Source organism: Acanthaster planci, linkage group LG11 (assembly GCF_054643075.1).
Source record: "Acanthaster planci isolate LZ-2023a linkage group LG11, COTS_SCS, whole genome shotgun sequence".
NCBI classification, from domain to species: Eukaryota; Metazoa; Echinodermata; class Asteroidea; order Valvatida; family Acanthasteridae; genus Acanthaster; species Acanthaster planci.
The window spans coordinates 4109854-4125816 of NC_141787.1; the positions used below are offsets into that span (position 1 = coordinate 4109854).

At 38.3% G+C, this 15963-nt stretch overlaps 2 protein-coding genes across 4 annotated transcripts in view; one reads left to right on the plus strand and one right to left on the minus strand.

The window, feature by feature from the left end:
• Positions 1–4982, plus strand: part of med27 (mediator complex subunit 27) — a 75058-nt gene extending 70076 nt beyond the window's left edge. Inside the window, exon 8 of the mRNA XM_022239232.2 lies at positions 884–4982. Within this exon, the coding sequence (XP_022094924.1) occupies positions 884–1018 (135 nt within the window). The 3' untranslated portion in view covers positions 1019–4982. The remainder of the gene's footprint in view (positions 1–883) is intronic.
• LOC110981575 (procollagen galactosyltransferase 2-like) overlaps positions 3760–15963 on the minus strand; it is a 50960-nt gene continuing 38756 nt past the window's right edge. For all 3 annotated transcript variants that reach the window (XM_022239231.2, XM_022239230.2, XM_087143685.1), the window contains exons 9-11: positions 11005–11208; positions 10665–10834; positions 3760–10369 (exon numbers count right to left, since the gene is read on the minus strand). In XM_022239231.2, the coding sequence (XP_022094923.2) occupies positions 10068–10369; positions 10665–10834; positions 11005–11208 (676 nt within the window). In that variant the 3' untranslated portion in view covers positions 3760–10067. The remainder of the gene's footprint in view (positions 10370–10664; positions 10835–11004; positions 11209–15963) is intronic.

Genomic DNA, 15963 nt, shown 5'->3' on the forward strand with positions numbered 1-15963 from the left:
TTACATGTATGAGATTACACGGCATAAAGGTAGCTTTACAGAATTAAGGAATGAAAAAAAAGCAAAGTAATTAAAGACACAATTGGCATACTCAAGGAACGAAAGATTTCTTTTAAAAAATGTACTCTTCAAACACCATAAATACTGGTAGAAATGTAATAAATTAATATTTAAAAGGGTGTGAGAATTCAGCTTTTTAGCTGGTGTCAGCTTTTTTTGTGTAAATGTTGACTCTGAATTCAGCTGTTTTTACGCCTGGTCCGTAAAAAGTAAGAGAACTTTTTAAATTTCAGCTTTTTGCTAGCTGTTTTCAGCTTCAATTTTAAGTGGCCATTCACACCCCTGTATTTACATGTAGATGACTCTTAACTGATTTTTTGCTCAGCAAAAACAAAAGAAAAAATATGAAGGTAACATTGTTGAAACAGAAGGTTTTTTAAGCAATTAACCACTTCATTCATCATTTCATTTAACGGTCGTTTATAGCCGCGCGAAGTAATCTTTAGGCACTACTCTAAGTTGACAGGTGACCCTCATTGACGCCCAAGTATTTCAGCCAGGCCTGCAGCCTTGTAAACAGATCCCAGATTGTGTGGTGTTATATAACTTTCATTTGTTCACGAACTTGGCTCAGTGCACTCTTTTCAATAGGGGCCAGATTAGCGTGCAGCGGGGCTGTGTGGCTCATTGCTGTGGTGGTGGAGTGCTTTTGTCCCCGGTGGTAATCCGCTCGCTCTCAATGCCCCAAACCCTGGTATACTGTTTCAAAACAAGGCTGGATTATCTACACTTTTGAGAGTTAAAAATGTACATGTATATGCACAGTGTAGGTACAACTGCAGTACAGTTGAGTTCACTGGAAGAATTTTTTTTTTTTTTCCAGAAGTGGCTGCACAGTTACCAAAAGCTGTTCTCTACCCCATGTCGGCACTGTGGGCAATTCCTCCAAGACAATCTCCCTCCTACTTGGCATGATTTCAGATCCTTGCTCCCCTTCCATGAAGGCTGTAGACAGTGATGATGCTATACTGCTTCTTCTCAAGGACGTGCTTCACCAGTCCTAATGATTGCTACATGTACATGCACAGTATACAGTTGTTTCAGGCATACAACTTACATGCACATGTAGATGGTGGGGGCTCTGCATACATATGCATTGTGTGTGAATGCCTCCGCCATGTTAGCTGTGGTATGGGCATACTGCATGAGTACAGTGTATCCTCTGACGGGTGACAGAGAGCCCAGACTGTTTAAATGCCATTACTGTCCAGTCAACAACATTCACATTAACACCATATGGCAAAGTCTACAGATATAAGTCATTAGATAATAATGAATTTCATGGTTTCTCATCGCCTGAAGTTAACACTGAATTAATTTACAATATCTGATGAAATGAGGGGAGTCGTGGCTGGTATCCCGAACTCTAATGGCCATGCCCATTTTTCATCTTGATCAGAATGTTAGCATTTTTGAAGGACATGAACATCCTGTATATTTCTAGACACCTTATAATTGATAGCAAGTAATAGTTTCTGTTGTAACTTTTGAACAAGCATGTAATTGATAATATTTACACCATAATCACAAAACTGAAATTCACAGATCATCGGATCCCGCAGTCAGCAGTTGCCAACATTATTTGATTCCTTCGAAAATGTCAACAAAAACCAGTGCGTAAAATGCGCCCCATATCATCATTATGTAAGACTTGAACTATCACAGTTTGATCAAGTACATTTCCATGAAACCTGGTCCAAAATACCAATGACGATGACTTTGAACATCCATAAATTTTTTTTAGGCTGACATTTCAGAACATTTTGTTACTTCGGCCTTGTGGACTGTTTGACCTTTGACATCTGGCCATATAGAGCGCCCTCTTTCTTTCGATATTCATGAGCTTTAGGAGTTTTCTCTTCGCACCAAGATTTGTCGAGAAAATCTCTCAAACCAACTGACATTCTAAAAACAATTACATTCAAGACATTAACTATGATTCTTGATTGAAGTCAAGTGACCTGAGTTTTGAATGGCAAAATAAACACATGCATGAGAATTTCAAGCGCTACACGGCAGTGTTTTCAATTATGTCAAACGTCATGCATTTTTCCGTCAAATTTCAAACATAATTGAAATTCAATCAAATATGACATTCAAAATGAACATGTACTTGTATGCTTTTGATGCAACCAAAACTTACATATTTCAGTGGCTGTAAGGTATGACAAATATGCTGATATGGTTAGAGTGATTTGAAACAAGTAGGGAATGAAGAGGAAAATCTTGTCAATAATTTTCCACCAATTTTGCACAATTTTCTTTATCCGTTTGTCTTTAAAAGTCTTTTGAGGGCCTGTAAATTACATCTGTTGAAAAATATACTCAATTGTTTTTGTTTATGAAAGAGGTTTGGTTTGAAGTGAGCTTGTAAGTCAAGTAATGCAGTGTAAATCCAGGAAATCATTGCCATTTTTAGTTTAAATTTAAACCGATAAAGAGATTGAATTTATTTGAGAGCTATGATCTAAGAATAACTTTGAAAGGACATAATTGTCGCTTGATTAGGTGACGTATACACGTCCTAGCAACATTGCTAGGTTGTGCTTTGGCCATTGACGTCGGTGATACAAACATTTTGACTTAAAACGTTAAGGCCATGTTTGTTTCAAATGGATCTGGATCACTATCAATGCTCTGTCGATGGTATATGGGCTCCAAAACCTGCATAGTGAATGGGATTAATACTGATTGAAACAAACAGGCCCTCTGTGAGGCAAACCAAATGTCTGCCAAATTATCCCCAAATGATAATTTTTCTAACCTTGATGGTGTAAATTTTGGGTTATGACATAAGTCATTGTTTAAGAAGTTTTGAAAAATGACCCACAGAGTTGTGTTTTGGTTTATATTTTGAAGAATATGCCATGTGCTATGGAATGCTGCTATAACAAACACAAGAGAATCCATACAAAATTTGTGGTGCAGTGCTCAAGTTTTCCTGAATCACAAGCTACATACAAAACAGTAACACTGATTCCTGCTGGTAAAATGGCAGAATCTAATAAGACTGGGCCACACCAGGAATCAGTTTTATAGAGTAGTACTAGAGTCCAAAGTTGGTAAAAAAAAGTTAAGCACGCATTATTATCCAAGATGTTTGTGAGTTATGTAATGAATGCTGGGATCTATCTGCATATTTAGTTTCTGTTTTTGTAAAGTTTTTAAGTAAAATCTCCTGGCTTTGTAGCAATTATCATGCAATGTTTTCCTCAATAAACTCTCCAGTGTTGCATACATGTGCTTGGTAGCTGGTATACATAAGTGTCTGTTTACACACAAATGTACAACACACAAGCTACCCATGAATAGTACAGACCGTGCATTGTGATGGCCTGGTGTCCATTGTTAATACGAGTTTCGTCAACTTTCAAGTTATCATTATCAGTCATAAATAAGTTTCTTAAAGCAAAATTGTGAAGTTCCATAAAAAAGCAGAGAAAATGCGGGAGCGTAGGGAGATTTTCAGTACACCCAAATGTTGGGTATAGTATAGTGATGTTCCACTCTATTCATGTGAGCACTCTCAGATGAAGAGAAAATGTGGTTATATTGTATTTGCTGTCATGGAGACGGTGCTATACACCACATGCCTTTGAAAGTGTGTGAATGCACTGTGTTGGTTCAGGGGATGACATTTACAAGTCACAAACACCTCTCTTTTTTGCTCACAATCCACAGAGAATTGTACAAGAAATATCTTTCTAACTTACAGAAGTTTATTTCACTCCTTAAAGCACACCGATTACTTGAGCAAGTCAACATTTTTCCAGATATACAATGTACACTGTAGTACCTCGTCCTCTGTACAGACATAGCAAGATATTGCAAGCATGTTTTTGTCTCCATGTCATATCTGACATGATTTTATATTTAGAACACATTCTTTAATTTATAAGAGTGAGTAATGCAAATTACCTACCAAATAGTGTGAAGTCAGGGAGAACAAGGATATTAAATAATGGTGTTTTGTAAAGATTAGGAACTGAACTACCTGTAGGTCGCTGATGTAAATGCACATAAAATGGAACAGCATAAGTGTACAACCATAAGGGAAACATGGCTAATGTGACTTGTCTCCTTTTGTTTTGCGTCATATCCAATGTTCATAAAATTTGTGTCAAAAATACTGTAGGTCATCACAATCACATGTAGGTCAAGAAAATGTAAAGCTATTCTTCCTAAAGAGTTAAGAGGTCTCTCTTAACTCTTTAGGAAGAATAGCTTTACACATTAAATAAAAGCTGCTTATCAGGTTTGATTATAATCAAAGTTTGTTTTTGTCTTGTGAGAAAGTATTTTTAATTATTACCTAGAAAACTTAACATGAAGTCTTTATAATCCAAATATCAGTTGATTTCATAGAAATGGCCATTTTGTCAATGGTGTCCACTGAAAGGCTTCTCTCGCATGTAATAGGTCTAAGACTTGTGAAACAAAAGTTAAGAACCGTGCGCTGTGTCCTCAGCCAGCTATTATGGAAGTACATGTAGTAGCCACAAACTTGATTAATATGTTACATCATGAACCCTTCTTTAAATAAAACATGCAAAAAATTCCTCCTTTATGAGTTTTGGATTATGAATATTATACAACCATGAATTTCCTTTGAGAAGTGTAGTAAATTAGGTCTCCCAAGGTGATCCTTGTAGCGTTGTATTTAGATGAGAGGGGAAAAAAGGTTTTCCTGCACATGTTCAAATTCATAAATGAATGACTTCAATTTGTCTCTTTAGCCTTATTCATCAGCTTTCACATTCCCTGTTAATTTCATCTTTGCTCGCTCATTCTTGCACGTTCTTCAGTTCCATTCATTTAACTATACTTTTTTTGAAAGACAGTTAATTTCCTCTCGAAAGCCAAATGTACCCCCAAAAATCGTCAGTTTGCGATCAATGTTGAATAAATGTTATTTGAATTCATACCTTTTGTATATTTATTTTTTCAACTGTTCATTTCTAAACATTTATTTTTGTGTCTGATGATTATTTTCCTTGCTTTATATAGGTCAATAACCCACTCTATAACAAAACTATACATTTTCTGTGCTTAAATTAGCCTTTTTGAAGTATGGTGGACAAAGTGGAAGGGCGCTTATTGGTTTGCTCAAAATTTACCTAGCACCCTCCTATTGTGTCCATTACACTTCAAATAGGCTCATGGATTTGTGTGTCCATTAGTTCAGCAATCTGATGCATCAACAACTGGAAGAAGTAAGCTGTATACATAGGCAAACAAAGCTGTACATTCAGTGTAAGATACTTCTTACACTGAATGTACAGCTTTGTTTGCCTATGTATACAGCTTACTTCTTCCAGTATACCAATATACTGAAAAGCAAAATGTATTCATTTTCACAGTTGATTTTGTCCTTTCGATTGGTTATTCAATCTTGAATTGATCTTGCAATACACTCTGCCAAAAATGTCTGTGAATATGTCTTTGGAATGCACACAGTAAGACCAGTTTTTATTTGCATGCAGTACCAGGTTTCATGTGTTTAGTTGTTTGGTTGCAACAAGTAAAGCTCTTTTGAACATACACAATGTCTAAATTCCCCTGACTAAAGACACTGTTGCCATACCTTGTGATTCGGGGTAAGCTTTCGCATAGTGACCACCATCTCTAGAATGAACTAGTTCCTTTATGCCCTTCTTATCCATTGAAAACGGGGTCGGGTCAGCTTATAAGTCGAACGCCTCATCATTCCGATGCCTCATAAGTCCGAAAAAAGCATTTGAAAAAAAATCCATAAGTCTGAAGCCTCATAAGTACGATGCCTCGCAAGTCCAATGCCTCAGATTGGATTCAAATTTAATATGCAAAAGGGTTATTTAAAAATAAAAACCCTTTGTCAATATGAGCAACAAAATTACATTCTCATTGAAACATGAAAAACAAACCTAACCAAATAATGCATTCCAGTTACAGATATAACTGATGGCAAGATATATTACGTGGTGTCCTAGTATAGTGGTAAATGTACCAGCATCTCTTTGATGGCCTCGTCAACACTGGAGTTGATGCAGACCATGAAGCATCTCCTTGGATGCATTCAACTACACACCACTTGGCAGACATGTGCATATCTCCACCGATGATTGGTCTAGCCTGTAGGCTATACCAATATTTAAACTCCCCCTTCATAATTTTAAAAGGGGATTTCAACAATATACTCTGGAGCCCAGATGACACAACTTATCCACAGAATTGCCTACAATCTCAAATTATTGAGATACCCACCATGAAATATATCTTTTGCTAACGAGTATCACCTAGAGCAGTTGGTTGGCTCTACTACCCGTTAAGATCCAACCACCTGCATTGAGAATAAGCTTGACCTGTTCACAACTAAAACACTCATGCAGTGTCTGGATTGAGTGATCATGAAACGGTCCTAGCTGACTTCTCTATCAAGGCTGTCTACACCTCAAAACCACCAAAAAGTATCCTTAACCCTAACAGTCCTCAGTCCTCCAACAGGTGAAGGAATTGAGGACTGTTAGGGTTAAGCGGAAAAGTGCAGACGAAGCAAATTTTGGAGTGGCTACAGCTGCACTGAGAGATGTTTTTTTACGACCCAGACCAACATGTACTATTGAATCAAACTGGGCCTTTTTTAGGAATTGCTTAAACAACATTGTCAAGGAATTAGTGCCGCAGAAGACTGTTCAAAGGAAAATGACGCCACGATGGTTGTCCGCTCACCTTTTGTGTCTCAATTGAAAAAAAAAAGACTATGTCCATGCCAAAAATTCAATCAATAATCTGATTGAGATAAATTTAAGTCCATTCACAGATATGTGGATTGTGCTCTCTGCAAAGCTCATCAGGTTTACATGTATGTGGACAACATGACAGCTACTAATGATCCCAATAAGTTCAATGGATGTCTCCAAAGCAGTTGGGCTGGATGAAATACCAAACACAACTCTCCAACTGGCAGAACAGATCACCCCCTTTCTCACACACACCTTCCAACAATCTGTGGACACAGGCGAGCAACTAACAGATTGGAAGAAAACCAATATAACCCCAGTTTACGAAGGGTATCAAATTGGACCCAGTGAATTACAGATTGTTGTCTTTGACCTCAGTGCGCTGCAAATTATTGGAGCACATTGCTGACCAGTTCAAAATTCTAGCAGAGAATCAACATGCTTACCATAGAAGGTGCTCTCGTGAGAGTCAACTGATCTTAACTTATCATGATCTAGCCTGTAATCACAACAATGGTTTATTCACTGATATAGCAGTTTTCGATTTTTTCAAAGGTGTTCAATATGATACCGCATCAGAAACGTCTTCATAAGATCAATTGTTATGGCATCACTGATCAGGGGCAAAATCAAACACTGGATTGTTGTGTTTCTTAGCAACAGGCTGTTCTCAGTGGTGCACCACAGGGGACTGTGTTGGGACCACATTCATTTCTTCTTTTCATAAATGACATCTAATGTGTTGTCAGGAGTGTAACAAGATTTGCTGATGACTGCCTCATAGGGAAGATGAGAAATTGATGCCAGCTGATCTCAACAACCTCATCAGATTGGCTGCCACTTTGGGTATGCGATTTAATGCAGGAAAATATAAAACACTGAGAGTCTCTTGTGACACCCAGGTGAACCTTTATACAAGATGGATGGTATGCACCTTGATTCAACAAAACAGTTCACATACTTGGGGATAAAAATTCAAGGTAATGAATCAAGACATGGCATGCCATCACGAAAGCAATAGTTCTCAACTTCATCAAACAATTTTTACATGAGTTCCAGAACGGTGAAAGAAAGGTTATACATATTACATTAGTCCATCCAAACTTCAAATATGGTGTTGCAGTATGGTCCCCTGTAAATACTGTCACCAGTCTGCTATTGAGAAGGTCCAATGAAGGGCAGTATGTTTTGTTTATGGAGACTACTCGGGGTAAAGTACATGTAGTGTCACTAGCATGTTGTCATCCATGGGATGGGGGAGGTTAATTGATAGAAGGGGAAGCCCACCAAATGGCGCAACTTTATAAGATTATTATTCGAGCCAAGAACATCGATGCTTCAGAACATCTCAATCCAAAAATACAGAGATCCAGGATGGGAAACAACCAATTTAATATACCACAAACAACCTGAACAGCATTCAGGAATTCATTCTTCCCCAAGACTGTTAAATTATGGAAGGATCTGGCCCAGCACATTGTAGATTCAACAATATACAAGGATTTTAGGGACAATTATTACAACCACATTTTGACCAAGATTTATTATGCCCTTTGCTCCCTGTGATCTAGTTGAAATCCCAAACGGATGTCTCAGGAGGATATTTACCAAGTATACATGTTCAAAGCTGTATCTGGGGCATAAGAAAAGCATGTGCTTATACTTGAAACAAAAACAAGTGGATAATCTGATAACAAAAGACAAATCCTGAGTGTGCCTGTGCACGCACTAGTAAGCAGAAGTTGTGGGTCCAAATACCACCCACGCAATATTGTCCTATTTTGATATGCACATTAGTGTAAGGGTAGAATCTTATGTACACTTAACACTCTCAACACAAAGAAGTATTACTCGCAAAAGCTCTTGTCCAGCCGTATCCTACCTTGTCTGTACCTTTCTTTCTCTGTGAAAAGTCCAATAAAACTCAATATTTTCCTACACTATTTTGCTCATCTGTACGTCATGGTTTGTGAAACATCTCTCCAACCCCTCCTGTGGTACCAATGTGTGCCTCTTGCATGCGAGTGCTGAATCTCCTTGTACTGAAATTGGCACTCACTCGTTGGCACTGCATGATGAGATGAAGAGTGCAGCAGTGGTGGTGTAGTAATCTTTTGGCTCTGTGAAATATGGACTAAATGGCCATTTTATATGCATGCCTGTCTCAAAACAAATAAAATTATACAAGTGGTTTTAGTAAAAACCTCATAGAAAATGGGAAAGTGTTTAAAGCCAGTTGGTAGTTTTGCCATCTGTTAAAACCACCCACATGAAGGGCTGTCTGTCGACTATTGGACTGGGTAAACTGAGGTATTTATGATGACATAAAAGAAAATTAGCACCATTCCTAGCCAATATATCACACCTTACATGAGGCATATTAATGGAAAAAAATCAACACAATGGCAACCTTATTGTGACAACTGTTACGTTAAAATTGAAATATGTGTAATTTGAAATCTAGACATGTTATTCTTGTTTTGTATTATAACTCTGATTATAACTTAGGAGTACGTGTGGTTCTGTAGAGAACCAGGAGGTACTCAATGTTTAGGACTGTATGCTCTGTCCGTCATCAGGAGATTGCCTGACAACGAGAGATACCCTTGCATGGTGCTACTGCAAACCTCTCTCACTAACTTGCCAACTTCATCGTGAAAAGCTTAAAAGCTCAAATTATAATTTACTTGCTAACAGTATTACTACCTCATATATGTACATAGACTACCCTGTAAATCATTTCCTTGCATACATAAAAGCAGTTTGGAACCTCCGTGCTCTCCGGAATTATTAATTCTTTAACAACCCTTGGTTCATCTAAGACAAGCTACATGCAGCTTTATGTACTTGGTACCTACTACTTTTTAAAAAATGCATGCTTTTGAGAATCATAATGCAAATTTTACTGACACAGTTCCACTGAAAAAAAGGAGAGGAGAGAACCAAGAATTGTATTCATTAAGACCTTTGAACTTGTGAGTATAACATACCATATGGACACAGCACTGAAGTCATTTTAATATTTCCCGCACTATGTGTCATATTGAAATTTGTGACTATTTTCCATCTTATGTCCTATTGTCCTGTGTTCATGTCCTATTAAGTTTTCAGGTAAAGAGGCATTTTATGCTATTAATTTCTATCTATAAAATGAAAGATTTTTAGCTACTGGACCACACAAGAAATGGGACGCACCAGCTGTTGAAAGTTCATTCAGTAAGAGAGTGTAATGCGCCTAATATAGTCTCAACTATCATCTTGTTATTGAGGATATTGTGTTGGTTGATGTCATAACTCAGTGTGAGTATTTATGTCCTCAGAAGCAGCTCTGTCCCTTTCAGCATCAGGATTAGATGATTCAGCTGAACTATCTTGAGAATCTAGTTTCTTATTTGCAGTGAGTTCTACAGCATGAGTGCCATTTAAACTGTCATCAGCACTCGGCATTGTACCATGTCCATGCATCCTTTGTCCATCATTCCACACCTTGTTTCCTGTGTGCTTGTCATCTTCATGTTGTTCCATTAAATCTGGTCTTCCTTTGCTTGATTTTGGGTCATCACTGGCATCCTTTTGCTGCTTACTAAAACCTGCCCAGTCAAAATAACATTGCACATAAAGATACAATGTAGTGTACAATTAAACAAGTGTGTGAAATCACAGAGAATAATGTTTCTTTTGCCTACTCTTCCCTTTAGCAGTGAATCATGTAAATAAGAAAATAAAATCTCATTCCAGAACTACACAGAGCAGTTTCATACTGCTATATTTCAGCTATTGGACCACAATGGGAATGTGCATGTCAATGACTCCACTTAACTGATACTGGTTGATATTTATGAAGAACAACTTCAAAATCTTGAAATGCATTACAAATTGATTTACCAGCTTTATCTGAAGTTCCTTCTCTTTGCAAAACATACTCCCAAATGTCCTTTGTTTCTGTATCACTGATGTATTTCTCTTCCCCAGTGTAGTGTGTTGGTTCCACAAGAAGTGGGTTGACCGAATATGCTTTGAGGTCACGCGGATGAAATGCATGAGCCCAGTCATTCCTGTTGGCACAAGGATGGGCAACTATTAAACAGCTTATAATGCAATGTCAGACTTCAATTATGCAACTTGTTTTGCTTCAAAACGGAGCTCAGGTACTCTGGTTTTACATGTAAGTGCATGTTCAACAACCTTTTCTGGTAAAGTATTCTTGAACTAAAAGAACACTTACTCTGGATGTACATCAAACATGATTGGTATGTACTCATCAACTGGTATCATCTTTCCCAGGGGCTCTTGTGATAACAGCTTTTGGGCTCCATCAAAAGTAAGCATGTAGCTCAGAGTCCAGTATGTGTAGCTTGGTTTGACGACGTGCATGAAACCATCAACATAATTCTCATAGTCCCTTTCCATTATTTTGCGACCAATGTAGCTGTAAACAAAGATACAGAAAGCTCTTAAAATATGGTGGAAACAATTCCTTTTGAGAATAGGTAAAAACTCAAATGTCCTGTGGTTTCCAATACCATAATGAACATGATGGGGTCTATCAAAGATTTGTCCATACTGTGACCATTTGGTATATATTTGGCTGCAAACACCCATTCAAAAATGAGGTCCCCCCGTGAATGTGACCACCTTAAGGCCAGATCACACTTAGCATGAAAGCAAAAAATGAACATGAACTTGTCATGTCCAATAAAATAATCAGACTTTCAGAAGTTCAAAGACTGCAACTTGAGTGACTTTGGTTGCAAATGTCTCCTGATGTCCAATTCACTTCACTTTCACTTGAAATACATTAGGCTTTTGAGGGCAAATAGCTCCATGAATGTTTACAGTGTCCAATACATTCTGATAATTACATGTTCATGACCGTATTTCTGTAAGAAGGCATTTGCATTGAGTCCAAGCAAAAAAGAATTCACAATGTATGCAGCATGTAGTATTGTCACATTGATTGCTGAGAGATACTGGTAATTGCAAGAATAAAGCACCAGACTTACAATTGCATACGTATACATGTCTGTCCGAATTAACAATGTAAAACTGTTTGAAATTATCATGCATGTACATGTAGGTTTCAAAATATTTAACAAAGATTTCTGTGAGTCAAGTCACAAAACTCAATCTCTGTCGTTACTTTTTATTTTTGAGAATTTATTTTGAGTTACAATCTTTACCTTGCAGCAAATGCTGAAGCAAAATTTTTCTTACACCATACACCCACACATTCACAGCTCACTGACAGTTAGCACACAGTAACTGGATACGTGCACATTAATATTATAAAATAAAGACTGTGTTAGCTTCTGTCTTTTATTTTAAGTCATTAACATCTGTTCTTAATACATGTATATTTCTTTTGATAAAACAAAACTGAATTGCTTTATGTTGCATGTTTTGACTTAAATGTAGTAAGAAGAAAACAATTAGTAATACTCAGCAAAATTACGTTTATTAGGCCTTCAGTGGAAGATCTTATCATTTACATTTGTCTTCACTTTCAAAGGCAACCTGATTTGGGGATTTTCAACAACATGTCCTGTGAGTCCCCCAACTCTGAAATTCCAGTTCAAACGTTTGAACTTCTCCCAAGGTAGCAGAAAAAGGAGAGCTGAAATCTCATGCCCAGTACCATTATGGCAGTATTTATTTATATTAGAGCACAGCATGGGGCCACTGAATTACTGCATACAAGAAAGAGATGGAATGGTAGCAAAGGGATACCAACAAATACCTACAGTTCATTTCATAGATGTTCTGTTGCAAACAGAACATCCATGGGGTTTTCATCTCCTTTTGTTTGTTTTTTTGGGGGGGTCTTTTTATGATCAAAGCTGTTCTCATTCTGGTCCTGTCAGGTGTTATTTTCAAAGGTTGACCACTTGCTGCCGGGGGGGACCTGGTTTTGGGTTCGTTTTCTTTATACCTAATAACTGAGCGCGAAGTGGTTAACTGTTATCTCGGGGTTTTCCAGTAAACCTACAGATCATGGCCTCTAAGTAAAAAATCTGTTGCTGTATTTAAGGCCTACTGCAGTAAGACAGGAAATGTGGTGCAGAGTTGTGGAATCCATGGATGTCCAGACATCCCATAACTGACATGTTCACTAGATGGCCTTGTTGACAATGATGGTATTGTTGAAGTGAAATGTCCTATTATTACCAGGTTCAGGGGACAGAATCCCAGTCACAACAATTATTACCAGGTTCAAGGAACTGAAGCCCAGTCATTACTATTATTACCAGGTTCAGGGGACTGACACCCAGTCACAACTATTATTACCAGGTTCAGGGGACTGACTCCCAGTCACAACTATTATTACCAGGTTCAGGGAACAGAAGCCCAGTCATTACTATTATTACCAGGTTCAGGGGACAGAATCCCAGTCACAACTATTATTACCAGGTTCAGGGGACAGAATCCCAGTCGCAACTATTATTACCAGGTTCAGGGAACTGAAGCCCAGTCATTACTATTATTACCAAGTTCAGGGGACAGAATCCCAGTCGCAACTATTATTACCAGGTTCAGGGAACTGAAGCCCAGTCATTACTATTATTACCAGGTTCAGGGGACAGAATCCCAGTCGCAACTATTATTACCAGGTTCAGGGAACTGAAGCCCAGTCATTACTATTATTACCAAGTTCAGGGGACAGAATCCCAGTCGCAACTATTATTACCAGGTTCAGGGGACTGACGCCCAGTCACAACTATTATTACCAGGTTCAGGGGACTGAAGCCCAGTCACAACTATTATTACCAGGTTCAGGGGACTGAAGCCCAGTCATTACTATTATTACCAGGTTCAGGGGACTGAAGCCCAGTCACAACTATTATTACCAGGTTCAGGGGACTGAAGCCCAGTCACAACTATTATTACCAGGTTCAGGGGACTGAAGCCCAGTCACAACTATTATTACCAGGTTCAGGGGACTGAAGCCCAGTCACAACTATTATTACCAGGTTCAGGGGACTGGAGCCCAGTCACTACAGTCACTACAATTATTGCATTTTCGGAAAGAAGAAACATAAAACAATCAAAAGCTACATCAGATGCCCAAATCATCTCTGTCTGATTGAGGGGCTGGGTCAAGATTTTGAATGTTTTGCCAAAACCAATAATTCTCTCAACATGGACTTGCTTGCTGAAGATTTTCCTATCCTTGATAACAGTCTTTCCTGACATTCGATTCTTTTTCCTGAATAAAGTGGGATGTTTATGATGACATCTACTGGTGCAAAAATGTCCTGAATATCAAATCCCTTGTCCACCAGGATGGCGTCTCCTGAATCTGTTCCCGTTTAGTCCACTGTGCCTTACTATTTGTCAGTCATTCATCGAACCTCCATGGGCACAAGACACATAGCTGACAAGTCCCCCCTTGGGTCACTCCTACAACTGCTTTTGCTATATTTTGATTGTTGCAAGTAGAAAGGTTGACTGCTGTGCAATGGGGGCTATGGGTTTCTTTACAGGAGATTCAAATCCATCACGGATAGCCCCATGTAGTAGGGAATTTCCTCTTAAAATCTGAAGGAGCATAATACCTGACACGGACTCTGCTACGCCATTTATTCACTTCTCTCGACTGAAGACTTGTGAATTTCATCCAGGTTACAAGGACACAGTAAACTTCTGACTCACTTATTCTGAATAAACAACAGTTCAAAATTTAGTATATATCTTCAGTATTTTATTAGAGTCAAGAAAAGCTGACCTATAGTAAACCGATGAATGCAGTCTGTCTTTGTTAGAGAAGTACAGGTGGAATGGCTTGGTTGAGGATCAGTTTGAATGTGCACCTCCTCATTGACTGGTTCACTCTCAATGTCAACCTACATAATCAAATTCAGATCTTGCTCAAGAACATCATTCTCAGTTGTTTCTTCTTGCACCGATCCTGTTTACCTTCTTCTTTGTCAAGCCTTCTCTTCTCATTCCTACTCTTTAGTATTTTTTCTCTTGATGATGCTGCTGAAGACAGCCCTACTTTACTTTATGGAAACTGGCTTGGGACAGCCATTTTCTTAAGTAATTTCTTGTTCAGTTTGCAACCTGCAATTAAAAGTAAAAATGGGGGGAAAATGAAGGTACCCTTTACTATTACATTAAAACTGGTAGGTTAGGAACAGCTTCTACTGAAACAGCTTCTACATGCCAAATTTTCCTTTAAAATGGGGAAGTTTTCTCAATAAATCTGGTTTGGAGCTTACCTAGAAGAGACTTTTCATCGTAGTCAGATTCTACAAACTGCTCCTTGCATGCAACACTGCTAGCATTGGGTACCATGGTCGTCTTGATTTAATTTGGCACGTCTGATGGCCCCTCTCCAGTAATACCACTGTTTCTTATCTTTTGGGAAAACATGCCCTCCATGGCAGCCAAAGCAAGGCACAGCGCAGCAACTTCCCGGCATATTTTTGAAGATTTATTAAGTGAGTAGGGATTACTAACAAGCAAGGGCAATGAAATACGAATGCTATACTTCTGGGACCATTGAAGCACGCCCTCCTGTGATGCATTGAGACCAGTCAAAAGTCTCCCATTGGCCTTATCACAAGTTGACCACACTGAATTGAAAGCAAGGTTAACTTTGTTTACTTTAGTACCTAGAATAGGTTAGAATATTTTAGAATAAATATGAATGCACTGATATACAACAACATTTCAAATCAGTGTCATTTATGCTGATAAAGAATTTATAACTTGTTATTAATTACATTTAAATGTTTTAAGCCATATTTTTTAGAAAATGTGCGGCATGGAACCCTAAATAGTCTGGCACCACCCCATTTAACAGATTACACCAAATAAGAGAGATGCCAGGAACACAGTAAAGAGTGGCTTCCCGTGAACAAAGTTCTATTTGCTACTTTCAAGTTGCCTAAAAATGAGACAAATGTCATGTTCTAGCCCTTCTAGATTTTTAAGCTCAGGGCATGTGTCAAATTTGGAAGCAAACCTTATCTGTAAATGTGAAATTTGGAAGCAAAAGGGGAATGTTCAGTGTAGCAGAATGTTGGGTAAATCATAACATGGGTGTCCATTACAGCAATGTCGGGTACATTGTGTCCATTACAGCAATGTCGGGTACATTGGTGTCCATTACAGCAATGTCGGGTACATTGGTGTCCATTACAGCAATGTCAGGTACATTGGTGTCCATTACAGCAATGTC